We start from the raw sequence: 27,188 nt of genomic DNA, 5'->3' as shown, positions 1-27,188 counted from the left end.
CATAAATAGTTGTATTGACATTTAGTGTTGAGGTTTTTACCATTATGCAGTGTGCTCACAATAAGAAAACTAGAGACTTTTATTCTTTTGCACTTTGAATCTCAAAACAAATTTGAAGCTATAAAAATTAAATCTAGAGATACTGCAGTGGGAATAAATCTGTTGTAAATCATTGTTTAAAAATTATAAATGAATTATTTTGGTGAAGAAATACCAAAACTAAACTTGAGAGATTTAAATTTCACTCTGATTTTGCAGCTTCATTAGAAAGCTCGTCTTCCCAGTTTGGGTTTAGTAGATCAGCGAAGCATCGATGTGAATTCTCTAACAAAATAACTCATTAATTACAAACTGAAGTAATTAATGAGTTTTTCTCTTTGCAGTTTATCTGCTGCTGCTGCAGCAACAGGCTGGAGCCAAAATATGAGTAGATCTGCCTGAGAAACGTTCTGCTGTGTTTCTGACCCTTCACACAGACGTCTCTGCCTCGATCCTGACAGCCAGAGGATAAAATTAGAGCGGTGACATCAGCAGCTGCTGAGACAAGCAAATGTTTTCAGGAGAGCCGATCCGCCGTGAGGCCGGACCGGTTCCACCTGGTGACCGTCTGTTTCAACAAAACATGTCAATGATTCAAACTAAATTTAGTTTTATTTTGCTTGGTTGGCTTTTAATTTCTGATGTTTGTTTTTGTTTGATAGGAGATGTTTTATGTTTTAAGGTCACAGACGCCACTCTGAGAAATCACCTTGACGATTTTGCCTAGCAACAAGAGCCAACGACATACGACCCATCCTGCACACTGGAAACAATCGAGTACAAGTGGCAGAGAAACATCCCACAGCATGATTCTGCCACCACCATGCTGGACGGTTTGATTATTTCAGTCTCAACTTGTCTCTGAACCAATAGATCAATCTTTGTCTAAAAAAGAAATTTTTATGGTCTTTGTTTTTTAGTTTTCAGACTTTCAGTTCATGCTGATGTGAGGCTGGTTTCCGTTTCAGGATTTTAAAGAACTCCGGTCTGAGGAGGACGCTTTCAGTCAGTTTGTTTTCTCAGATATTGTCAGCAGTGACTGGTTTACTGAATCCATAAAATAGAAGTTGGGCAGCAGAAACTCCAGCCATGAGCAGCGATCCGATTTGACCTTTCCTCAGGTCAGCCACTGTGTTGGCTCTGGTGTTGACCTCCTGACCTCGGTCTGCAGCATCCACCATCTCTGCAGACGCATTTCAGTCTAAAAGAGGAACAGTTTTACAGAATAACATCCAGGGCCAGTTTCTGCTTTACTCTGACATCCTGCCACTGTCCTGTCGCTCATTAATCCTTCCCACAGCTCCTTAAACAGTCCATCCATCCACAGAGACGCAGTATGTAGAGCAGATACCTTTTTTAATATTTTCTTTTTGACCTAGACAGAAATATGGACACACTGCCCTCGAAACATCAAATTTAATTGAAAATAAATGTTTGGTTTAGTTTTGGTTCGCCCTGTCAAACCTAAAATTTTATAATCTAATAATAATCAGATCTTTACCAGGAACTGAAATTATTTAATCTCAGCTTCCAGTTTACAGAAACACTAAACAGATTGCTCACCATCAGACTGTAAAGCACGGTGGTGTAGGGCTGATGATGCGGGCTTGTTGAGCTCCTCTCTGTAGCAAAGCTTTCTAGAGTCAAATATGAGACCAAGCTTCACAACAATACCTGAAACAGAAAAGACTCAAACTGGAGCAACGGCCTAGTTAAAGTCTAAACCTCAGCCTGACCTTTAGAGACAAGAAGAGGCCAAGATTCATCTGGAGGGTGAGATCTGTTGAGTGTTTTTATATTATCAAGATTAAATTGAAATAATTTTTGATCCTGGTAGAGACAAGATCATTTTCATGATGTCTCTTAAGTATTCTTAAAAGAGGGTGTACTTTTTTTTGAACATGGTGATGTGGGATCCAACAGCCAAATTCAGTATATCTCGCTGTGCTACATAGGAATAAAAAATGGCTGATGTGAAATTACTGCTGAATGTCCTGAAGAACATTTTCAAGCCAAGCAGAAATGTTTACCTTTGCTCTCACTAAATAAAAGTTTCCCTAAAACTTACAGGAAACTGTGAAAAACTATAATTAATCAAGTTATTTTCCCTACTTTGTAGTTTTTCTCGTTTTTATGACGCTGAGCCATGTTTTTATTCTGTCTTTAGGTTTCTGACCGCTGAGGTAAAGAGGTGTTTATAACAGCCACACCAGCAGGGGGCAGCAGCGGCCACTCGCTCTGTTTCCGTTGGTAACCGTCCTGGCAACAGGCTGAGCTGACAAACAACATCCGCCCGGGCTGCGTCCTCCTGCGGCTCCTCATCACATCCAGGTGAAACTAGTGAGAGGATTTTCTCCTCCGCAGCTTGATGTCTGACATGGAGAACCCGCCGACCGGAGAGCCGCGCTTTGTGAAGAGGTGAGACCGGAAACATGACGTTACTGCTCGGCTCGGTTCGGTTCGGCTCGGGTACCGCCTCACAGCAGTTAAATAAGATGTGATTATATCTCAAGCTTCACGGTTACAGGTCTCTTTAAATAAATATGATGAATTTTTTTACGTGTAAAAGTTTGTTTTGGTCCGTGACAAGCGAGAAATTGTCTGAAACATGTTGCCATGGCAACAGCAGGTGTAATCAGTGGCTGTGGTTCTTCCTGCCTTTCTGATATTTAATTGGTTCTTTTTGCTGTGTTGCTGCATCTGAGAATAATAATAATTTACTAATTTAATTTGCAAATAACTTTTCTTTAAGTCTTTTATGATCATCTCAAACTAAACCTCTTTAAAATGTTACTTTTTTGTTTTGTCATTTATTGTAAATCTACAAATTTCCATACTTTATATATAGTATATATTTTTTATCATATCTGTATCTTGTTTTATATACATTTAATTTGTTTAAATACAATAGAAAGTAATTGAAATTAATGTTGCTGCCAATTTTTTTAACACTTGGATTAAATTTAAAAAAAATTTTGCAAAAATGTATTGATAGAATCAATGAAATATGGATGAAACATTTAATAAAACCCATGAGTACTGAATATTAGCATTCGTTTAATTGAACATATGTTGGTGCATAATATTTCTATGACAGTAAAATAATAAATACTTTTGGGGTTTCGTTTAATATTTTAACTGGCAGTTAAAATCTGAGACCTATTGGATTTTATTTTCTCCATTTTCTGTGTTTCCGGGCCTGCAGGAGGGTGAAGGGATGCTCTCTGGACGTCCACCCCACTGAGAAGGCTCTGGTGGTCCAGTATGAGGTGGAGGCGACCATACTGGGAGAACTGGGAGAACCGATGGTTGAAGAGCGAAAACACTGTCAGAAGATGTGAGAAAATTAAAGTGCTGAACTCAAACGATCCACGTATTTCACTTCTGATACTGATATCTGAGGTTTAGTATCGGCTGATCTAAAATGTTTTAAGATGAATTTACTTAAAACATTTATTTTTTCTAACTGAAACTTAAATATACTGAATTACAAATTAATCTGATAACTCTGCACCAGTACGGCTCACTGAAACACACCAACTTTACACAACTTTAATTTGTTCAGTCAGTGAAATTAGGAGCAGAGCAGCCAAAGTAAAAGAAATAAAAAAGAAACTGAAACTGACAGAAACAGCAGACATGTAAAAATAAACAGTAACAATCTTTCTTTGTAATGATTCAAAAATCTGAATATAATGTAGAATAAATAATAAAGAATGACATCGCTAAAAGTATAGAATGAGACTGAATAGATTGGCATATTACCGATAATATCAGGACGATACAGATATTAATATCTCATCTCTAGATTTAATAGCTTTAATAAGTCGAGTGTTTGTTCCAGGATCCGTCTGAAGAGCCTGAACGGCAACACGGACACGGCTTCTCTGGCCCAGAAGGTGGTGGAGGAATGTCAACTCATCCATCCGTCCAAGCTGGCCGAGGTGGAGCAGCTGCTCTTCTACCTGCAGAACCGGAAACAGAGCAGCGGTACCAAACCCGCCTCACTTCCTGCTCCCTGTGTCTGGATCCCGCTCTCAGCTGATCCATCTTTTCCACAGACAACCAGGAGAAGAAGAACATCTCGCCTCGGGACTTCACACTGTACGCCGGAGTGGAGGTAGGAGCCGCCCGTCTGACCGCCGCCGTTCCTCTGCAGCGTCAGGGTCAACCGGGTCAGCTGGGTCAACCTGTTCCCCTCTGCTGCAGCTGGACGAGGAGGCAAGCATCGGCAGCATCGACGAGTACGTGGAGCTGCTGTACGAAGACATCCAGGAGAAGATCCGTGGCGCCGCACTCATCTTCCAGCTGGCCCGAAACCCGGACAATTTGGAGGAGCTGATGCAGCACGGTAACGGTGACGCGGCACGGTAACGCGGCACGGTAACGCGGCACGGTAGCGGTGACGCAGTCGCTGTCTGCTGTTTGTGTTTCAGAGGTGGTACTGGGAGCGCTGGCCAGAGTGCTGAGAGAGGACTGGAAGCAGAGCGTTGACCTGGCAACCACCATCGTTTCCGTCTTCTTCTGTTTCTCCAGGTAAACGCAGGAAAACATGGCGCTGCTGTCAGATATGAATAATTTTAGTAATTCTGACCGACCTGGAACAGGAGAAGTTTGGTCTGATTTCACTTTTTGAGATAAGAATGCGTCTCTTTATCTAGTGTATGTAAACTTGTGGTTTTACTGCAGCTTCCAGGTTTAGATTCCTGGATGCTTCTCCTGTCTTCCCAGCTTCTCCCAGTTTCACAGCCTGGTGACCCACTTCAAGATCGGCGCCCTCTGCATGAACATCGTGGAGCACGAGCTGAAGCGCTTCGAGTTGTGGCAGGACGAGCTGCAGAAGAAGAAGAAGGCCGATATCCTTTAGTCCCGCCCTGCAGCCGCGCAGCTGATTAACGTTCCGCCGCAGGTCTGAGCTCCTTAACGAGATTCACCTGACGAGTTCCCCGGCAACCAGAGTCTGAGGAAGGATCACGACAAGTCGCTGAGGAAGTACCAGAGTCTCCTGGCCAAGCAGGAGCAGCTCCTCAAAGGTCCAAACCTCCAGCTGTGACCTCCAGCTGTGACCCCGCCCAGCCAGGTGAACCTCTGTCTGCTCCTGGTCTCTGCAGTGTCTCTGTATCTGCTGCTGAATCTGGCTGAGGACACGCGGACGGAGCTGAAGATGAGGAACAAAAACATCGTCCAGATGCTGGTGAAGCTGCTGGAGCGCGACGACCAGGAGCTGCTGCTGGTGACCGTGTCCTTCCTCAAGAAGCTCTCCATCTTCCTGGAGAACAAGAACGACATGGTAACAAAAACCTAAAAAACAACAAAACACAACGACATGGTAACAAAAACAGAAGGAAAAACAACCACATGGTGAGACGGAGGATTTCTCTTCTTCTACTGTTTTTCTTGTGTTTATTTTCAGATGTAGTCTCTAGAAAACATCTGTAATCCAGACTCAGATTAAAACCGAAATATTTGACCTGAAAGTATTTCTGTATTGAACATTAAACAACGTTGTAAAAGTGAGTGAAAGTTTACAGCCTGTTGGTTAAAGTTTGTAATATTTTTATGTTTATTACACCAAATTAAAAAACGACCTCATTAAGTTCAGATTAATTATGGAGGAACTTTGATCCGCTCTGATTCACAGAATTGGTTTAATTCAGTCACAATCAAAGGTTTCAATGCAGGAACGACTGTTTAGAGTCAAACTACAGAATCTCAGACTTTGACTAGGTCACTCCATAACTGTCTTTTTTCTTCATTTTTGTGTCTGTCTGTGTTTTCTTCCTTTCATTTTCTGTCCCTTTCTTTTGGTCTGTCTTTATTTCTTTCTTTTTTGTTTTGTGCTTCTTGTCTTCTGTTCTTTGCTTCTTTTCTCTATTTCTTTCTCTTTCTGCATTTCTCTCTCTGTGCTGTTTGGATCAGACACGTTGCTTTCTGAGGCCTACTTCATGCAGTCAGACGGGTCCAGGTCTTCAGCAGGTCATCAGGGTCAGGCTCCCTCATCCTTTCTCAGGGTTAAATCTGCAGTCGGATTTATTTCCCTGGTTTCCAGCTGCTGCTGATGCCCGGCAGGTTGTTCGTTCGATTCTTCCTGGTTTCACTCGTGAACCGGCCAATCAGAACACAGATCTGCTGAGAAAGCTTCACCTGATTGGCTGTTGAAGTAATTTCTGTATTTATTTGTTCTGTCGCCTTCTGCAGTGAATGTGGATCGCTCCCAGAATCCACCTGGTTCTGATCAGCTGGCGGGTTTTTATCAGAACCAGACCCGGTTAGGACCCGATTTAATCTGCATCTTTGATTCAGAGTAAATGTCCAGCAGGAAGGTTCTGGTGGGTTAACGGGTCGGGTGTCTGACCGGGTGGTTCTGCTCAGCGGTTGGACCCGGGTCGCTGCTGATGGAAGCAGAACTCCGGCTGTAATTGATCCAGGCTGCAGCTGATTAAGCAGCTCTGCTGGTTTCCCACACAGTAGCAGCAACTGGTTTAACTGGGAGCAGGTCGGGTCAGAGTGACATCTGAACTGGTGGCTCCGCTCTGATCCGTTCAGAACCCGGGTCCAATTCTGAGCCGAGACGTTCATCAGCTCAACGTCTCCACCTGCAGGACAGGAGGAACAGCCCAGGTTCTAACGCGGGTAGCTACCTCAGGGACCGGTTCCGGTTCAGGTTCTAGTCCCGGTTCTTGTTCTGGTTCTGGTTTCGATTCTGGTTCCAGTCCCGGTTCTTGTTCTGGTTCCGGTTTTGGTTCTGGTTCCGGTCCCGGTTCTTGTTCCGGTTCTGGGTTAACTGGTTGAAAGGAAAAGATGCAACTAGCGACAAATCTAGATGTTTGCAGAACTGAATCCAGAACCAGGAAGCAGCCGGGTCTCTGCGGTTCTTCGGTTGTTCTGTCCACCGGGTTTTAAATCTTTATGTTTCCAGTCTGTCGGACTCTCGCCCTGCAGGTATTTAAACTTTAGGCCCGTTGCCCTGACCTTCGTCCTCCTCCTCCTCGGTTCTGTGGAGCCGTTCGGTTGGCCTCCTGGTGCTGCAGAACTGAGCTCCTCCCAGCTCTATATTTTTTTCTAATATTTTTGGTGTTTGGACCGGCCCCTGCCGTGTTCTGACCGTCGCTCCCTGTCCCCCCCAGGCGGAGGCGGCCGCCGTGGAGAAGCTGACCCGCCTGCTTCCCTGCGACCACCAGGAGCTCCAGAGCGCCACCTGTCGGCTGCTGCTCAACCTGTCCTTCGACACGGCGCTGCGCGGCCAGATGGTCCGGGCCGGCCTCGTTCCCAGGCTCTCCTCTCTGCTGGGTAAGCGGTTTCCGTGGTTACGGGCATCATGTCTGGGCGGAGGCTCTGAAGCGTCTCCGGGGGCGGATCCGATAGCAGAACATAATTAAGGGAATATATTTGTTAGAATAACACGGCAGAACCTCGGCGCTCAGCTTGTTTTTGTAGCAGCGAGTCGGAGAAGCAAAGGAGTCTTCAGAGGTTCGGGGGGCTGGGGGGTAGAGGGGGGGCTCCTGCAGGAAGTTCCCTGAAATATCGCGCCGCCTCATAGTTGTGACACTGTTGGGTCGGCCTGAATCAGCGAGAGTCCGCTGGGCTCCGCACGCCGACGTCGGCGCCATCAATCATCCGCCGGCTTTCCGCCTTTCATCCGCCGCGCGGCGTGAAGGCCCCGCTGCTCCTGAACGGAGAGGAGAGCCTTTGTGTCCAGGCCTGACGAGAGGTCATGACCCCTGGAGATCAGATCCCCTCCCGTCTGGTCCAAACCGCTGCCGACCTGAAGGAAGACCTGAGCTCCAGTCCTGGTTCCTCCTGCTGGATTTTTCCCGCCCTGTATGACACCGGACCGATGCCCGAGCCGTCTGCTGCCGCGGCTGAGCAAGCTCTGCACCGGTGGCAGCTTCTCTCCTTCATCCACAGACACGCTTCATTCACAAGAACAGCAGTAAAACTGGCTTACATCAAGTCAAACAGCAGGGAGTGAAACGATAACGATGATAAAATGAGACAATCAGAGAGGAGATGTGAAGGAATGTCGATGTGACTCTTTAAAAAAGAAAACAGATCATTTTTTATAAAAATATCATCTATCATGTTTCAGAGAATCATAATGCTTTTAGGTTTTATAATCAAGAGAAATATGAACATTTTTGCCAATGCCATAGAATCACGTTTTTCTCTACAGGATGCTGATATAAAATTATTCAGAAGAAACTTTCCCGACTGGATGAAACAAAATATTACTGGAAATAAAACCTGCTAAAACTGCATTTATTATTATATCTATATTTTAAAACATCTGTTGGTTCCTTATGGTTTTAAAAGATTCTGTGGAAGGTCCAAAGATCTGCAGACAGCAGAACCCTGCAGGCAGACATAGATATAGATGGCATAGATTCTGAAATGCTGATAGTTAAAACTTACTATTACAACAATAAATAATAGAATTTGTAGTTATTTATTAATTCTACATAATCAATATAAATTTGGACTAAACTGCAATAAAACTTGATCTTTAATCGGTCTCAGTCCAATAAAATAATCTTCATTTGTAAAAGTGGAACCTGTTTGTTCTGGGAAGACTGGCAGCTGCTGGTTTGTCTTCTTCCTGGGAATAACTTTAATGGGATTAATGGGATTAAGGCTAACAGTAGTCTGGGTTTAATCTCATCAATGTGATTTTAATTCCCCTAAATTACATCATCCATTAGCGATTATGATGATGAAGCAGCATGGTGCGAGTCTCTGACTGGTTTAAAACCAGTTAGTGGACTGGTGTGACTGTGGGAACCTCCTGTAAACCATTCCATCTGCTAACTGGGAAACAGTGAGACTGACCTTTTCTCCAACCAGACGCTGCTTTAAATCACTGGTGGAACTGGTGCTCTCCCAGTAAACCGTCCGTCAGTTTAGGCTCCCAGTTCAGTCCACTTTAACCCGACTCCAGTCTGTTTGTCTATAAACCGGTTTTGTTGGTGAGGTGTGAACGCTAATTGACCTCTGACCTCTGGTCCTCCAGACCTCAGTCTGGGTTCGGTTGAAGTGAACTCTGGTTCGGTTTGAATGTGAACGCCAAGCGGACCGGAGACCGCTCCAAAAGCAGGAAGTGGATTACAGTGCAGGGCATTCTGGGTAAATGCAACCAAAGCTAACGTGTTAGCCTAGCGTTAGCAGCAGAAATGGCTCCTGGTCTTCAGCCAAAGACTAAAGAGAAATCCTCCAACACTAAAATCTGACGCCTCCATCTTGTTTCCATCTGGTGAAGAAGGAAGTTGCTCTCAGTGTCTTCAGAGGTTTTTGTGTCATTTCCTTCAGTGGTTCTTGGTGCAGCGCCCCCACAGGCCAGGAGGGGAACAGGTTGGTTTGACTCAGAACCACAGCAGCTAGAGGTGGAGCAGATGATGGAGTTCTGGTCCAGTAGAACCGGGTCAACCGGACCATCAGGGGGAAATCACCTTAATGTGTGTTCTGGTTCTGGCTAATGAGAAGCAGATGTTCTGAAAACTGAGACTGAAACTTATTAAAGGCAGTAAAATTGATGCTTCCTCCTGGTTTCCCAATTAAAATGACAGCAGAACTCACCTTCCCTCCCTGGGCTCCATCTGGTTCTGATTCTGACCCGCCGTACGGACAGGGACCGGTTTAAACCGGGCCAGGCCGGTGGGCGGGGCATGGTGGGGCGCTGGTTCTGTTTCGGTGATGAACCGCTCTTAACACATCAGACTGCACTCTGAGACCCGTTAATTCTCCGGGTCAAACCCATAAAGCTGCCGGGTTCTCTGCCGGTCCGGTCCGGGCCGGTCTCTGTCTGCCTCCCTGCAGCTGAGCTTTAAGCATTAAAGATTCTGCAAATCTAATGATCAATAATCAGGCACAAACTGGATAAAACATTGTCAGAAAAACATTCAGCAGGAATTTATAATCTGTTTGACAATCCCAGGAAAATCCTGAAAGGTTTTAAAACGTTAAATAAAATCACAGTTTATGATCAAAGCTGTAAAATAAGAAAAACGATGTTTTAGACCCTGAGGTTTAATTCTCTGCCTGTTATGTAAAAATGTTCAATACACACAGAGTTCATTTTGGAAAAGTGATCTGGCATCGCGAGTCCCATTGTTTTTTAATAAATTCATAGTATTTTTACGTTTCAGTCTAGTATTGTATATTATTATTATTGTTATCATTGTTAGACTTGTTTTTTATATTCTGTTTTTAACTTTTAGTTAAAAAAGACGCTGCTGTTGCACCTGAATTTTCCGTTTGCAGGACAATAAAGGCTGCTTCTATTCTCCTATATTTAATTGTTAAATTGATGTTAATTTTATTATTTACCTGCATCTGTCAGATACTTGGAGCAATCTGCATCAATGAATCTAATTTATCTTTGATAATTCATGAAGAAAACAGCAACAAACATCAGACCTTTAGGACTAATGTAAAAATGACAGAAGTCCAAAGTGTAAAAACCTGTTTGTTTTGAGTCAACTCTAGTTTTCTGTTTTTCACAGGCGGCTGCAGAGCCTGAGAAGCTGCAGCCGCCTGCGGTTGACCTCCGACCCCCGGCTGTTAAACAGTCCATTCAGGCCGGTAATATTTGTCCAGGAACAGTGGGCCCCTGCTGGATGTGGTCGGCGGCGTCCTGCGGCGCGTTGCGGGACAAGCGGTCATTCATGGCTGACCCGCCTCCTGCCTGTGTTTGTGTTGCAGCTGACGAGGCGCAGAGGCAGCTGGCCATGTGCGTCCTGTACCACATCAGCATGGACGACACATTCAAGCCCATGTTTGCTCACACCGACTGCATACCGCAGGTAAGACTGGCCAACGTCGAGGCGCCCGCAGTTAGAGACGATGGGAGGGAACTGAGCCTGACTTCGGTTCAGGTTCCGACCGGGTTCTGGGCCCGTTTTCCTCTTGACATGTTTGACATATCAGGTTTAAACTTAGGATTAGACGTTTTAAGGGGGATATAAATGATTTCCAATGAATCTACAGACTCAGTGATGCACCAGTTCAACAACAGCAGTTTGTATAGCAGCTTATAAAACCCAGCTTTTATTTTGATAGTCCACTTCCAAAAACAAATTGACAAATTAGCATTAATATTTAGCTCTGACCTAATATTTACAGCTAAATATTTAGCTTACGATGTAGCTTACTAATTAAATATTTAGTTTGGCCAAAGATTTAGCTAGCTTCAAACTAAATATTTAGCTCAGTTTAAATTGAAGCACACCAAATATTTAGTTAGCAAGCTAAATATCTAGCTTACTAACTAATTAGATAGTTTGCTAATTAGTTAACTAAATAGTTAACTAATTAGTTAGCATGCTAATTAGTTAACTAAATAGTTAACTAATTAGTTAGCATTCTAATTACGTGAGGTCTGTAGTTAGTAGTTAGTTTGAAGCTAAATAAATATTTATTTAACTAGTTAGATAATTAGCTTCAAATGTCAGTTTAAAACTAAATACTAAATTAGCAACATAGTTATTTATTTTACAAATTACATGTTTAGTTAGCAAAGTAAATATTTAACAAGCTGATTTTATTTGGTATGAAGCTAAATATTGATTTAGCTGATTATATATTTAGGTAGGAAGCTAAATATTTAGTTTCAAGTTGGATATTTAAAGTCATTCTAAATATTTACCTTGCTAAATAAAATTAATTTTAATTTGTAAAATTAACTATGTTTCTAATTAAGTTTTTTAAATCTATGACATTTACAAATGTATTAATAACATGGCAAAAGTTAGACTTTTAAAAATCAATCCCTTTTTTCCTCTTATAACCTAAATTATTTACAAACCCCCCCACTCAGAGAGAAGGAACCCAACCCGACATTTCTCCAGGTTCTGTCTGCGGTTCTGATCCAGATCAGCCCAGAATCAGATTCCCTCTGTGGGAAAACAAAGTTTCCCCCTCAGGCTGATTTGCTCGCAGCGTTTGGAGTGTTAACCGCTGCGTTGCGGGCGCTGCGTTGCGGGCGCTGCGTTGCGGGCGCTGCGTTGCGGGCGCTGCGTTGCGGGCGCTCCCTCCTGACCCAGCCGACCCGGTCGCCATCCGACCCGGTCGCCGGCTCCTCTCCTGTCAGTCGATTGGCCGGCGCCGCGCGGCGTTAGCTTGCTGGGATTGGGTGTAAATGCTGTCCAGATGTGGATGTGAGGCTCTGCTGTTTGTTCAGAAGGCCGAGTTGGCAGCAGATCAGAACCTCGGCAGCGTGACCAGGATGTGACCTCTGACCTCGGCCCCGCCTCCCTCGCTCTCACTGATCCTGCTGAGAGACTTGGACTAAATGAAAGAGATGAATGTTTTTTCTCACATCCACAGCAGAGATCCTCAGACTTTTAGTTTTAGTCTGAAGCGGAAACACGGAGAGTAAAATCAGACAGATACAAATATTCATTTAGAAATTATTGAACTGTTATAATAAAATAAACCTCCTTCATAATTAGTTTTTTTTATTATTTAGTTCTCTTCTTTGGGGAAACAGCATAAATGAAGATGAACACATTATCCTGAAGAGAGGATAGAACATGAATTTGTGATTATTGTATTTCTGTGGGTTGTTTGCAGCCCAACGGAAAAGGAAACGTGACCAGATCAGATCGCAGGACGTTAGCAGCTGATTGAGGCTCATTTACAGACGTTATGGGTTAATAAGTTAACTGTAAGTTTTAGATTCATTAAGTTTTATGACCTGAATTATTGAATTTTACGTGATTTTTTTTTCATGCCTTCAGAATCTGAGCTGTGAGAAATATGACATAAAGGAAAAATGGAGGAACTTCTATCTGGTAGTGATGATAATATGACAGGTTTAATGTGAAGAACCAGTTTTTATTAACGTGGGAAGTAAAGCTCGGATGTGCGTTCGGCTTCCTGCATCGGCTCTGTCGTCTGCTGAAGGTTCTGCTCCAGCGTACGTCCATCTGAAAACATCTGTTTCAACCATTTCTACTGATTCTCAGTGGGATTCAGGTGAAAAGTGGACATTTATCGTATCATTTAAATTTTTTCTAAGTATTTTGATTTATGTTTTTTTTGATAATTTTCAATTAATGATATTTAAAACACCCTTTAACTGGCCTTACTGTCGGGATTCATAGTTTCCTTCTTTTTCTTCAGTGTTTGTTTAGTAAAAGCATCAATACAATACCAATGAATGTAATACCAACTGGAAATGCAGTCATGTTGTTCAGTTTACTGATATAAACCTGACTGGTGTCCTAAAGAAACTCGTTATGGATGGGAACGTTTTTCAAGCGCGATGTTTGTGTTTGTGGGACTATAATCACTGTGACACACAGTCCTACAGTTACCTAAACTTTTATTGTAACAACAGTGCCACAAAATATTGTGATAAAACTTCTGAGTCCATACCTCCCCTAATTAAGGTCTGGACTTTGACTAGGCCATTCTAATCCAGTCCATAATGTCTTTGACTGGATGTCTTGCTGGAAGGAGAGAAAGGAGGAAGGACACCCTTTGCCTTCTGTTTGTGTTTGTAATGTGAAACAAACATTGAGGTTCAAGGGTCATAAATACTTTTCAAAGCACTGTAAACATGTTTTCTGCCTGATTGTTGACTTTAGTCCCAGAAAGTCTCTGCTGACTCAGCAGGTCCGTCCGGGTGTGAAAACATCAGTAATAAACTTTTCTGTTCCCACCTTTCCTCCACCGAGGCTCCGTCACTTCTCACTGATCTGACCCCCGACCCCTTCAATGGGGTCACCGTCCAGGAGCAGCAGCGGAGGCGGAGCAGGCTGCGGCCCCCGGCGGCCGCCTGCGGTAAATGAGCAGACGCAGGTGCCAGAGAGTCTAGACGAGGCTGATTTGGGATCCGGGGCCCCCGGTATGTGATACCTAACCCCGGCCCCGCCGACGCTCCTGATGCTCAGCTCCTCACAGGGAAGAGCTGCACCTCCTCCAAACCTCCTCCTCCACCTCTCAGCTCAAAGCCTTTCCTGTTTAATGTTAAATCAGACAGAGGAGATGGGTGGACAGATGGGAGGATTAGCATGAACTAGCAAATTGAACTAACATAAGGAAATAGCAAATTGAACTAGCATAAGGCACTAGCATAATGAACTAGCATAAGGAAATAGCATATTGAACTAGCATAAGGCACTAGCATAATGAACTAGCATAAGGCACTAGCATAATAAACTAACATAAGGAAATAGCATATTGAACTAGCATAAGGCACTAGCATAATGAACTAGCATAAGGAAATAGCATAAGGCACTAGCATATTGAACTAGCATAAGGCACTAGCATAATGAACTAGCATAAGGCACTAGCATAAGGCACTAGCATATTGAACTAGCATAAGGAAATAGCATAAGGCACTAGCATAATGAACTAGCATAAGGCACTAGCATAATAAACTAGCACAAGGCGCTAGCATGAACTAGCATAAGGTGCTAGCATGAACTGGCCGTCTCAGCTGCAGATCTCCAACACGTCCGGCTTTAATTATCACGTTTCTACTGAACTAGAACCAGGAACTGATTCAGTCTGACTGGTTCCTTTAGAGCTGCAGCCTAATGATTCATTAACCGGTGATTTATTAAACTGTGGAGGTTATGATCAGTTATTATAAATCTCTGGTATCTCCATCGTTTTTTTATCGTTTGGATCAGATTACTGATGAGTCGTGAAGGAAGCCTGAACGCTGATTCCTGCTGGATTAGCGCCGCTAGCTTCAGCTGCCCTCAGCCTGGATTCATCCGTCAGACTCAGACCTGTTGGGTTTGTTCATGATGATAAAAACGAACAGAGCCGGGTTGAAACGAGGACGTCGGATACATTTAGCATTAAAGCAGATCAGATCGGGTTGGATGAAGCATCTACCTGACCTGATGATGATGATGGTGGTGGTTGTTGTCTGGCAGCTGATGAAGATGATGCTGGGCGGTGAGGAGCAGCTGGACGTGGAGCTCGTCTCGCTCTGCATCAACCTGGCCGCCAACCGGAGCAACGCTCAGGTGTTCTGTGAAGGTTTGAGCTGCACGACCATCAGAACCGACTAACCAGAACCAACCAACCAGAACCAACTGACCAGAACCGACCCATCAGAACCGACCAACCAGAACCAAATGACCAGAACCGACCCATCAGAACTGACTAACCAGAACCAACTGACCAGAACCGACCCATCAGAACCGGTCCCAGCGTCTCCTCCTGCCCAGGGAACAGCCTGAAGCTGCTGATGAAGCGGGCTCTGAAGCTGAAGGACGTTCTGGTGATGAAGATGATCAGGAACCTGTCTCAACATGGCGGAGCCACCAAGAACCTGTTCCTGGTCCGTTTCCGTGTCCGTCGGCGGTGCTGCTGCGCCTGAGTCCCGGTTAGACATTTTGTCCTCGTCTGGTCTCTGCAGGACCACGTTGGCGATCTGGCGGCCCAGATCGGCGAAGACGAGGCCGAAGAGTTTGTGATCGAATGCCTGGGAACCCTGGCCAACCTGACCATCCTGGACCTGGACTGGGAGCTGGTTCTGAGGGAGTACGGCCTGGTTCCGTACCTGAAGCGGCGCCTGAAGCCAGGTGAGTGTCTCCAGACCGCCGTGACCTCCGGCTGCCATCGCTAAGGCCCGGTTATCAGCCAGGAGTCGACTGAGAAGAGGCACGACTTCCCTCCTTATCTGGAGCTTTGATGGTCGCTGACCTCTGACCCCGCCTTCATCTGTCCTGGGTTCATCTGAGCGCCTGATGGCGACCAGAGGGAAGGTCTGAAGGTCGCGCTGCGTTCGCTGTCCCGACGGACCAGAGGATAACAAACGTTTCTCTATTTTACTTTAACCAGAATATTAAAAAACTGAACAACCTTCTGGATTTACAAAGCTGGAAATTTTCCACACTGGAGGGAAACAGTTTTAGGTGAAAGGTCAGAGGTCAGGAGATGTGGTTCTGCTAAACCCAAAGCATCTTATCTAGAAAGAAATGTGGAGGAACGCAGTGGAGCAGAGGCTGCAGGCCTCAACCCGGCGGCTGCCGGTTCGATTCCCGGACCGTTTGCTGCATCTCTTCCTTCATTCTTCTCTTCTTCCTCCATTCCTCCAAAATAAAAGCTGGAGGTTTCAAAACACTAAAAGCAAACCTGGAGTTCAGTAAATAGAAATGATTTAGATTTTGGTCTCGTTTACCAGAAAATGGAGCCGCAGCAGGAAGAATCAGACTGCAGGCGTTCAGCATCTGATACTTAAAAATCCACAGGTTCCTGCTGACGCTGCGTTTCCCAACAGGTTCTGCTGAGGACGACCTGATCCTGGAGGTCGTCATCCTGATCGGCACCGTCTCTGTGGACGACTCCTGTGCTGCCATGTTGGCCAAATCCGGCATCATTCCTGCTCTCATCGATCTCCTCAACGGTGAGTCGCTGACTCTTCTTCTTCTTCTTCTTCCTGTCAGGTTTCAGCTGCGTGTTGGCGCCATGTTTACTGGCAGGAAGAGTTTAAACTCATGACGTCTTTTCAGAAATTACAGTTTCCACTCAGGTTCTTACAAAGATGTATTAGAGCCAATGTAGAAAGAAAAGGAAGCAGTTCTTTGGCAGTAAATTTCTCCCAGAAAAAGAAAAATCCAGAGTTTGAAAAGTCAAAAATTTGCTAGAAAAATCTCAGAAATTTTTAGATTAATCCATCCATCCATCCATCTTCTTCCGCTTATCCGGGGTCGGGTCGCGGGGGTAGCAGCTTCAGAAGGGAGGCCCAGACTTCCCTCTCCCCGGCCACTTCTTCTAGCTCTTCCAGGGGAATCCCGAGGCGTTCCCAGTCCAGCCGAGAGACATAGTCCCTCCAGCGTGTCCTGGGTCTTCCCCGGGGCCTCCTCCCGGTGGGACGTGCCCGGAACTCCTCACCAGGGAGGCGTCCAGGAGGCATCCTGACCAGATGCTCCTCAACTGGCTCCTCTCGATGTGAAGGAGCAGCGGCTCTACTCTGAGTCCCTCCCGGATGACTGAGCTTCTCACCCTATCTCTAAGGGAGAGCCCAGCCACCCTACGGAGAAAACTCATTTCGGCCGCTTGTATCCGCGATCTCGTTCTTTCGGTCATGACCCAAAGCTCATGACCATAGATGAGAGTGGGAACGTAGATCGACCGGTAAATCGAGATCTTCGCTTTTTGGCTCAGCTCTCTCTTCACCACGATGACCGGTACAGCGCCCGCTTCACGGCAGACGCTGCGCCAATCCGCCTGTCGACCTCCCGAGATACTTGAACTCCTCCACTTGGGGCAGGACACCCCCCCTGACCTGAAGAAGGCACTCTGCCCTTTTCCGGCTCAAGACCATGGCCTCGTATTTGGAGGCACTGATCCTCATCCCGGCCGCTTCACACTCGGCTGCGAACCGCTCCAGCGAGAGCTGCAGATCACGGCCTGATGAAGCCAAAAGGACCAAATCATCTACAAAAAGCAGAGATGAGATCCTAAGGCCACCAAATCAGATCCCCTCAACACCTTGGCTGTGCCTAGAAATTCTGTCCATGAAAGTGATGAACAGAATCGGTGACAAAGGGCAGCCCTGGCGGAGTCCAACTCTCACCGGAAACGAGCCTGACTTACTGCCGGCAATGCGGACCAGACTCTGACACCGGTCATACAGGGACCTGACAGCCCGTATCAAAGGGCCCGGTACCCCATACTCCCGGAGAACCCCCCACAGGGCTCCCCGAGGGACACGGTCGAACGCCTTCTCCAAGTCCACAAAACACATGTAGACTGGTTGGGTGAACTCCCAGAACCCTCCAGGACCCTGCTTAGGGTGTAGAGCTGGTCCAGTGTTCCACGACCAGAACCAGAACCACACTGCTCTTCCTGAATCCGAGGTTCGACTATCCGACGGACCCTCCTCTCCAGGACCCCTGAATAGACCTTGCCAGGGAGGCTTAAGAGTGTGACCCTTCTATAATTAGAGCACACCTTTTTGAACAGGGGGACCACCACCCCAGTCTGCCAATCCAGGGGAACTGCCCCCGATGTCCATGCAAATGTTGCAGAGTCGCGTCAGCCAACACAACCCTACAACATCCAGAGCCTTAAGGAACTCCGGGCGGATCTCATCCACCTCCGGAGCCTTGCCACCGAGGAGCTTTTTAACCACCTCGGCAACCTCGTCCCCAGAGATTGGAGAGCCCAACCCAGAGTCCCCAGGCTCAGCTTCCTCAATGGGAGGCATGTTGGTGGGATTGAGGAGGTCTTCGAAGTACTCTGCCCACCGGCCCACAACGTCCCGAGTAGAGGTCAGCAGCACACCATCCCCACTATAAACAGTGTTGGTGCTGCACCGCTTCCCCCCCCTGAGACGCCGGATGGTGGATTAATTTAGATTAATTTCAGAAATATTTGAGAAAAAAACTTTGAAAAGTCCAAATTTTTCCATTTGTAAATGTTTTCTAGATAATTTGTGTTTTCAAACTCTGAAATGTCCAAGTTTTTCTAGAAAGTGTCTGAGATCTTTTGGCAGAAATTTGCTTTTTTTCTGTCCATCGTGGTTTTGCTTCTTTGTAGAGGTGATGTGATCGTTTTTCTAGTTTTTTGGCTGGTCTAGAGAAAGTTTCCCTGGAGAGCTGAGAGTTTTTCCTGTTTTTGTTTCAGCCCAACAGGAGGACGACGAGTTTGTCTGCCAGATCCTCTACGTCTTCTACCAGATGGCGTTCCACCAGGCGACCAGAGACGTCATCATCAAAGACACGCGTATCCTTCCCGCTCCGCTGGAGTAATTCATCCTGACGGATAATCCATCCTCATTCATCCTCATTCATCCTGATGGCGTTCCAGGAAATCTTCTCCTTTACTCCCGACACCAGAGGCTCCGGCGTACTTCGTCGACCTGATGCATGACGGCAACGCGGCCATCCGCAGAGTGTGTGACAACACCCTGGACATCATAGCGGTGAGTGGCGCCTGCAGGGACGGCTCCCCCTGCTGGAGGAGGGCGGTAGTCTGTAAATGATGATCATTTAATCGTAGTTACTGTATGAGCTACTGATAGTTTTAAAGGTTCGGTTGGGTTATATCAGCGACTGGTTTCTATTAGGAGCTCATTTTTATCTGTGGTCACTAAAATCCTTCTTTCCTTCGACTCTTCGAGCCTTCCTAACCCTCTGAAGGCTCTGAACAGAACAGAAAACATTTCATAATCTTTATTTTTCTGCTGCAAGCAGAACCAGGATGTCATCAACGAGTCCCCACCAAAATAAAAGCATGATGAACAGAGACTAAAGTAATTTTCCACAAGTCCAAATCAAGTTTCTGAAGACTTAAACATTTTTATCCTTCTAGTCGACTTGCAGGCTGCATAACTGTAACTTCATTTAACCGTTATATCTTAATCAATTTTTTCATCTAGGAATAATGAAGCTGCAGTAGAAAGAGATCGTTTTATTTTGCTCGGTTAGTAACTGCTCCTCCTGTTATAAATGCTGTAAGCTAATTCATTACAGTTTTTTATTGTGTTAATCGCAGGATCTGTAATTAATTAACTTTATTTTAATCAAAAACAATATATTGACAAAATAAGCAACATTTTAATTCAGACAATGTATGAAATAAATAGACATATTACCTGAACTACAGAGATATTTATTCTTTATAATCTGTTATTGATTATTTGACCATTCGATTTAGGCTATTATTTAGATAATTAGTGGTAAATATAAACTATTTTTATAGTTTATATTTATATAAACTATAAAAATATAAATATAAACTGAGGACTGATGATTCTCAGTCGTCCAGGTTTTTTCGAGAGAGAAACAGGAAATCAAATTTTCTCGTCAGAAACGTCTTGAAACCTGATTTCATTTTGTTTTCTTAATAAATTCATAAATGTTAGATATTTTTAATATTTTATTGTATTCTCCTGATGTTTGACCATCCGTCCATCAGATCGCAGACCAGCTGGTGATTGACGGCTGCGGTTCGCTGCCAGCCGCAGCGTGAGCGCTGCCAGACCTCAGATCAGCGTAATTATCTGCAGATTAAAACCAGGCGGCCAATCGGACCGAAGGAAGTGTTTCATTTAAATTATCAGGGAGGCGATTTACGCTGCGCGCCACATGAGAGGCAGGCAGGGGCATCTGGAGTGTGTCAGGGGACCGACGGCGCCGTCAGGGGGGAAAACACACACACACACACACAGACAGCGAACACACACCGGGTCCAGGAGTCCTGAAAGACTCACCTTTGATCAGAGCAGCTGAGGACAAACGCAGATTTGTGGAGAAATTTCTAGAAGCACCAAACAGGAAGTAGACGAGCTTACACTGCTGATCAATAACCGATTAGTGTCACTAACCATCGCCGCCGCCGCTGGCTCAGCTCCTGATGATGAACTCTGCGTGATGAAGACTGAGGCTCGGCGTATTGAAGCTGCAGGGAAACAAAATATTTCAGCAAAAATCCTTCATCTGTAGAAACAAAAACCGAACTGAGAACCGGAGGCTTTTAAAGATGGCCACCATGGCTGACAATGTTTATCACAGATGAATACTTTGAGTGTCAAATCACACGTAATAGAACCCATAGAAATCATCCTCACAAATAATTTAGGGATTTTTCAAGATGGCTGACATGATTGTCGTGGACAATGAATTTTCACACTAAAATCACCAATTAGATGAAAGTGTTTGGAGTCTCATCAGAGTCCAAACATTTTGAACTATAGCAATCATGTAGATTTTCTTGGTCTTGTGCTTCATTTTTCTGGTGGACATTTTTCAAAATGGCTGCCACAGTGATAACGGAGAATATATGTTTACGCTAAAATCGGCAGAAATTATTCCCAGTGGTGGGCAAAGCTAACCAAACAGTTAGCATCACTAACTGCTAACATGCTAAGCAAGAGCCTTAGCTATGCTCATGCTAACCCATTAAACATATAAAAATTAGCAGTAGCTACTGCTAAACCTCTAAGCACATTTAAAAACTGAGCAGAAGCTAACCGCTAACCACTAACCGACTGTCACTCAGTTTCAGTTTTGACCTGTGATTTTCAAATTATTATTATTAACATTGTAAGAATTAGACGACCAAAAGTCAAAAACATATAATGTCACACAAAGTTCATCCAACACTGCAAAAACAAAGTCTTACCAAGAATCTTTGGCTTTTCGTGCAAATATCTATAAATACCTTAGAGCACTTGAAATAAGATAAAACCAACTTACAGGTACATTTTCAGGAAAATATAGGATCTTAATTTAAGCAAATAATTCCTTAATTTTGATGAAAAAGTTCTAGTTCCATTGGCAGATTATTCCTCTGATAACTGGGTAACATTTTATGGCAATAATTGGTTTAAAAGGCTCAAAGATGGTGGCCATCTTGAAAAATGGCCACCATCTTTAAATTCAAGTGGCTAATGGGAAATATCAGAAAAATATGATGATGCATATCTTCCAAGCTAAATATTTAGCTTGCTGGCTAAGCTTCAGGATACTGAGTTTATCTTTATGTGTCCAGGCAGCAGAGGAACCAAACCAGACTTCATCTGACCGAAGTGTTAAAACGGATCCTGATAGTTGAGCTTCCGTAAAGCCGTTGTCCTTCCCATAATTCCTCTGAGTTCATCTGTAGCCGTCTGTCCTGCTTCGTCTCGCCTCAGGAATACGACGAGGAGTGGGCGAAGAAGATCCAGACGGCGAAGTTCTGCTACTACAACAGCCAGTGGCTGGAGATGGTGGAGAACCGCCTGCTGGACGAGCCCTTCCTGTACGGAGACGACGGGGAGTCCTTCAGCGGGAACCGGGACCTGCTGGAGCGGCCGGACCTGTTCTACGCCGCAGGTACCCGGAGCCTTCAGAGCCCCGTGTGGGACCGAACCCGATGTTCGGTTCGGGTCTGAGTGTGTCGTGTCTTTCAGACGGGATTCTCTCCGGAGACGGATCCATCAGCCCCAGTTTCTACGCAGACATCCAGAGCAGCGAGCCGGGAGAGGCTGGAAACCTGAGCAGGTATTCAACACGCCGAGCTGACGGTCCAGGACCAATACCAATACCTATATCCGATATTTATATCACTAATCGATATTACCGATATTATAGATATTTCTCTACCGTTTAGAAACAATGAACTGTAGAGCTTCAGTTCTGCACTGCAGGGATTATAATAATGTCTATCAAACTACAGAGCTTCAAAAATCGAGTTTGAACAAACCTTGGAGTCACAGCATGGCCTAGTCAAAGTACAGAACCAGGAAGTGGAGGAGAGTAGAAGAAGTGGGTCAGGCAGGATGTGGTCGAGGAAATGCTGCATTAAAACGCTTCAGGCTCACCGAGGGGGCGGGGCCAGAATGTAACTAATAAAGTAACTTGTAATCTAAATTAGTTACTTTCAAAATGATCAGCAAGGAGTAATCAGTAATCAAAAGTTACTTTTTCAAGATAACTTGAAAAAGCCAGATCCAGTTGTTAATATCGGCCCAGTTTTACTTATCGGACCGGTTCCGATGTTAATGCCGATGTATCGTGTGTCCAGGCCTGAAACTCCGGGCGTGTTCGTCAGGAAGCACTAAACTCCGCCTGTTTCCCTTCATCCCGTCCTCTGACCGGCGCCGGTTCCCCTGCCGGCTGATCCGGGTTATCGGACCGGTCCCTGAAGGCATCGCTCCACCCTCTGAGAAGCTTTGAGAACAAACACTCTCCGGCCGCCTCCGCGGCTCCAGTGGATCTACCCACTCCATTCCCAATCCCATTCCGACATTCCGGCCTGAAACTTAAAGCCGATGGCTGGGAATTAAAAACTCATTGCTGTTATCACCAGAACCGACCTCGGGTTTCCTGCGAGTCCCCAGAACCAGGCGGCAGCTGATGGGATCCACGGCTGAGTTGATGGATCGTTTGGGAAATCCAGAGTTGATTCAGAGAAATTTGTCCCATTATCGGAGCGCTGCTCGCGTGAGATGAAGCTCCTGTCGGCGGACTGTTCAGCAGGAATGTTTTCCTTGGCCGCGGCCGGGTCCAGAACCCGATCTGAGCAGACGACAGACGCTTCACCTCTGTGATGTTTGTGTTTTCCCGTTTTCCCGTCCGTCAGCCCGTCTCTGACAGCCCGGAGCGGCGGGGGAGCCGCGCGCTTTTCATTTGGACTCAGTAGAATAATCGGAGCCAGCTCGGCCGCCGGTTCTGAACCGCGTGAAACATGGTGTGAATCGGACCTCAGAGAGCCGGGCCGGAACATCAGGAACGTGTCTGAATCTTGGTCCACAGGAACACTGAGCATCTCCTGATAGAAACGATAAAATGATTTTAAGGTTCTTCCTGCTTTAAATAGGCCGATTTCCAGTTTCCTGAAGTTTCAGTTCAAGTATTGAAACAAAAACTGTTTAAAATGAAAAAATGAAACTATGTTCATCATTAAAGGAGGGAGGAGCTGATCAGGCTGGCTGTTGAAGCGTTTCACCAGGGTCTGTCATTCAATCATTTCAATAAATAAATTAACATTTTTAATAAAAAAATATGCTGCTAAATTACTGCATAGACTTATAAACTGAGCAACAATATTTATTGTTTTTAATCTTTTATTTAGCTTATTCAAACACCTGATAAACTATGTTCAACACAACGGTTTTTTCCAGCATCCAATCAGATTGTTTAGAAGCAGAAATTAATACCAAAGGCCCGAGAGAAGACGCTTCGTCTCTTCAACGCTTCGTCTCTTCAACGCTTTAATGCGTTAAAATGCATGTAACTAATCAATGTGGTTCATTTCTTAACCAGTTTTTCACTGTAAATAGAATCTGAGTCAGCCGCAGATTTAAACCGGGAAACACGTTTCACTTTTCTGAAAAATTCAGACTGCTTTCATTTCTATAAAATCCTGCATGTTCAGTTTATAACTGGGTGGATAGAAATTAAAACGACAAGAAATTTATATTGAATTCTGATTAACAATAGTAGTTTTTGTGGTTTCTCAGATTTTAATATCCTGGTAAAATGTTTGGAAGACCATGAACGACATTTATCATATCCACCACTGGGACGTTTTGACTCCATCCGCAGGAACTGCAGGCAAAATGATGGAAAATTTATTTCCTTTCTCAGATTTTCTGACAGATGAAGGTAAAACTGAGGCGATAAATTCCCTCTAATGCGGCTTCTTAAGGGGAACTGTCTCAGATTCTCCTCCTGGTCCGGTCCGGTCCGGATCAGAGCTTCACTGTTCCTCCTTTAGCCCAAATCCCAAATCCTGTCTGACAGCCGTAGCGTGTGGAGAGGGAAGGGACATATTTCTGCCCCGGGACGGGGGAGGGGTGGAAACATGGCGGAGGAGGAGAAGAGGCGCTGGAAGTGATTTAGATAAAAACTGGTCATGACTGCAGCGCGGCGGGGAAAAGCAAGCAGCTCGTATTTTAGCCGGACAGGAAGAGAAACGCTCCCACCTTCTGGAGAAATCCCAAAAGTTCTGGGTGTGAGGTCACGACGATGTGAGGTCATGTGGAGCCACAAACACCCCCCCCCCCAATCGTCCTCCGTTTCCACGGCGATCCCCTCCAGCTATGAACTCCTGGTTCCCACTCCCACTGTGGACGGGCTGGAACGTTCCGGGCCTCTGCTGGTCCGGTTCATGGCTGGAGGACGGGTTGGAAGTGGAGTGAGAGCGCCACCTAGTGGGGAGTCCTGTCTCTGCAGCTTCAGTTATTCTGAACTGTGGAGGTTTAACCTGCGACAGACTGGCGACCTGTCCAGGCTGGAGAGGCACCAGCACCTCCTCACCCCACTAGGGACCAGGGTGATAGAAAATGGATGGATGGTGGAGGTTTAACCTTCAGGGTCATGAAGACGGCTCCAAGGTCGGCCTTCTGTCAGCTGAAGAACGTCCCGGGTCAGAGGACTCGTGTTCCAGAAGATCCAGAGAAACTGATCCATGTTCATCAGTAGTCAGAGTGATCGCTGCGCAGCAGGGCCGGGGCCAGCCCTCTGGGGCCCTGAGCATATTTTCATTTGGGGCCCCCAACCAACCATAAGCTTCATCATTGCTGAGCTACAAGCTGCTAGCATTAGCATCATTTGTTACCTAGCTTACATCATCCCAGTGTAATGATGGTGACTGATTTTAACTTTTACAGGAATAACAAACTGAAATAAAATATATAAATTCTGAAACGCAGAGTGGTATTTATGTTTGCTATATTATTATAACTTTTGGAAAGTAACATCATCTCTAAACAATATAAAGTTTGATATCGTCCATTTGAACAGAGACAGAAGGAAGAGATGAAACATTTTTAATGTGGCTGTAAAAATAATAGAGAAAATATTTTTCCGTGTGTAACTAACAGCACTTAGTTTATATTATTGGATGGACGAACGGTTCTGGTTCTGGTTCTTACTCTGGTTCTGGTTCTCTCTTTGTCCTTCAACAGTTTGGACCAGTTTGTCCCATCGATTCCGGTTCCTGCGGACCGACCCGTCAGCGACCGGAGTTTCCGACCCGATGAGCGGTTCTTCTACAGCTACACTGCCAACGCTTCCCGGTAAACCCGGATCCTTCCTCGTGGTCTGGGACTTGGACTAGGCCTTCTGGTTTTACTTTGTGTCTCTGTAACAAACCAGAACCTGGATGGTTCTGGTTCCGTTTTAAACCTCCTGCATCAGAGGGACTGCGGTGGGTCCGGGGTCAAAGGTCATTCATGTTAAGGGTTTCTAAGTGTTTGGGTCTCATTCCCCCGGTTGGCCTCTAAGAGGCGCTGTGATCAGAATCATCTAATCTGATTCTCTAATCCCAAAAATCTCAAAGCCCACAGCACCACCGATTAAAACGATTAAATCATTTTAATCGATTTTAATGAAATCGATTAAAACGATTTAATCCAAACTGATCAGTTTAGACAAAATGAAAACTTTCTAATCCTGATTCTCCTTTTAGCTGAGTCTGAAGGATCTAGCGGTCGGTATCCCGGGTTTACCTGATCCGTTACCATGGCAACTGCAGACAGGCAACTAAAATGCTCCTGATCAAAACAAGTAGAAGCAAAGATCAACGTTCTGAATGTTCGGCAGAACCAGAACCGGGCCAAAAGAGAACCTTTAAGTTTCCACAGGAGATCATAAAAAAGTAGATTTTGATTTAGACAAATTGAAAATAAAATGATTTAAGGAATAAACAGCAGCTGATGTGTCAGACATAAATATATTTATTACATGTATTTAATGTTATTATTCTGGATTATTTAAATTATAAATTACATTTTGAATTAAAGAGGAAAAAACTCCAGCAGTGAAAATAAAAACTATTTTAGTTTTTTTCTTTGTTTTTATGGCTTCAATTTTTTTGACTTGTTAATATTTTGTCCAAAATGTCCCAATTGTGAGGACGATCCGGTCCACCGTCCTGTCCGGGCAGCGCCACAGGAATCCGATCCGGTCTGGACTGACCTGACCCGGCCTGATCCCGTCTGGACTGACCCGGTTTAGAACTTTAATAATGTCTGGCTGATGTTTGTAACTCTTACCTTTCAGCCTCATTGGTTCTGATGTTTTATGGGTGTCCAAAGTGTGGCGCGGGGGCCGTTTTGTGGACAGGTTGCAGTTGGTTGACAGATTCGTCACACAGGCTCTTGATGCAAGTGAAGAGTTTTTATTTTGAGTTTGGCCGACGATATTAAAACGGTTTCTGTTTAATGTGAAGCAGCTAAATGCACTTTGGCAGGAAAACACTGAAAACCACTGAGACTTAAATAAAAACGAGTCAGACTGAAACCTTCATGCTTTTATTGTTAAACTTTAATACAGATGTCTGTTGGTTCAGGAACCAGGAGGACATGTTCTGGTTCTGACCCAACCCAACAGAATCCTGCTGATTGGTCTAAACTGCACCGTTTTGCCTGCAGAGCTTCAGTTCATCTGAATGTAAAATCTGATTCATCTAGAAAATGACTTCATGATTCCAGAAATAAAAACTCAGACATCGTCATCGTCCTGCTGCGTTTGCTTTACTGGGAGAACAGAACCGGTCCGATGCAGGCACTTTTGTGAGGAAGCTGCCCATACCCGTCTCCATGGCAACAGCCTCCCTCTAAGGCCACAGGAGGGGCAGCGAAGGCACCACGTGTTTTAAATTCCCACTAAATCCAGTTTATCCACGGAGCAGAACCAGCTGGTCCCAGAATGCTGCACCTGAACCAGACAGTTCTGGTAAAACATGAATTCAGTTCC

The 27,188-nt window shown here is 45.0% G+C and overlaps 1 protein-coding gene across 2 annotated transcripts; it reads left to right on the top strand.

Annotated features, from left to right (window-relative positions):
• Positions 1-1,493: 1,493 nt before the first annotated feature.
• Positions 1,494-26,946, top strand: LOC116725746 (kinesin-associated protein 3-like). 2 transcript variants are annotated; one of them, XM_032572090.1, is made up of 20 exons: positions 1,494-2,457; positions 3,245-3,376; positions 3,884-4,029; positions 4,101-4,159; positions 4,249-4,390; positions 4,476-4,575; positions 4,771-4,895; positions 4,974-5,072; positions 5,151-5,329; positions 7,167-7,329; positions 10,735-10,835; positions 14,925-15,030; positions 15,222-15,334; positions 15,413-15,578; positions 16,277-16,402; positions 18,628-18,726; positions 18,840-18,925; positions 21,638-21,818; positions 21,896-21,986; positions 22,510-25,136. In XM_032572090.1, exons 1-20 carry the CDS (start codon positions 2,408-2,410, stop codon positions 22,544-22,546), a joined length of 2,301 nt encoding a protein of 766 aa, XP_032427981.1. In that variant the 5' UTR covers positions 1,494-2,407; the 3' UTR covers positions 22,547-25,136. The 2 variants fall into 2 exon arrangements, with proteins under 2 accessions (XP_032427981.1, XP_032427980.1); XM_032572089.1 differs by lacking the exon at positions 22,510-25,136 and adding an exon at positions 25,397-26,946 and having other exon boundaries at positions 1,857-2,457.
• The last annotated feature ends 242 nt before the right edge of the window (positions 26,947-27,188 follow it).

Source organism: Xiphophorus hellerii, chromosome 9, assembly GCF_003331165.1.
Source record: "Xiphophorus hellerii strain 12219 chromosome 9, Xiphophorus_hellerii-4.1, whole genome shotgun sequence".
Taxonomy (NCBI): domain Eukaryota; kingdom Metazoa; phylum Chordata; class Actinopteri; order Cyprinodontiformes; family Poeciliidae; genus Xiphophorus; species Xiphophorus hellerii.
The sequence above is the reverse complement of the archived record's forward strand: the minus strand, read 5'-3'. Positions and strand labels throughout refer to the sequence as shown.

Excerpts from the sequence above, each read along its gene's own strand:
- LOC116725746 (XM_032572089.1), top strand. The coding sequence starts at position 2,408 with ATGTCTGACATGGAGAACCCGCCGACCGGAGAGCCGCGCTTTGTGAAG. Across the intron at positions 5,073-5,150 it reads GCAGGAGCAGCTCCTCAAAG|TGTCTCTGTATCTGCTGCTG; the intron begins GTCCAAACCTCC and ends TGGTCTCTGCAG. Across the intron at positions 15,579-16,276 it reads GAAGCGGCGCCTGAAGCCAG|GTTCTGCTGAGGACGACCTG; the intron begins GTGAGTGTCTCC and ends GTTTCCCAACAG.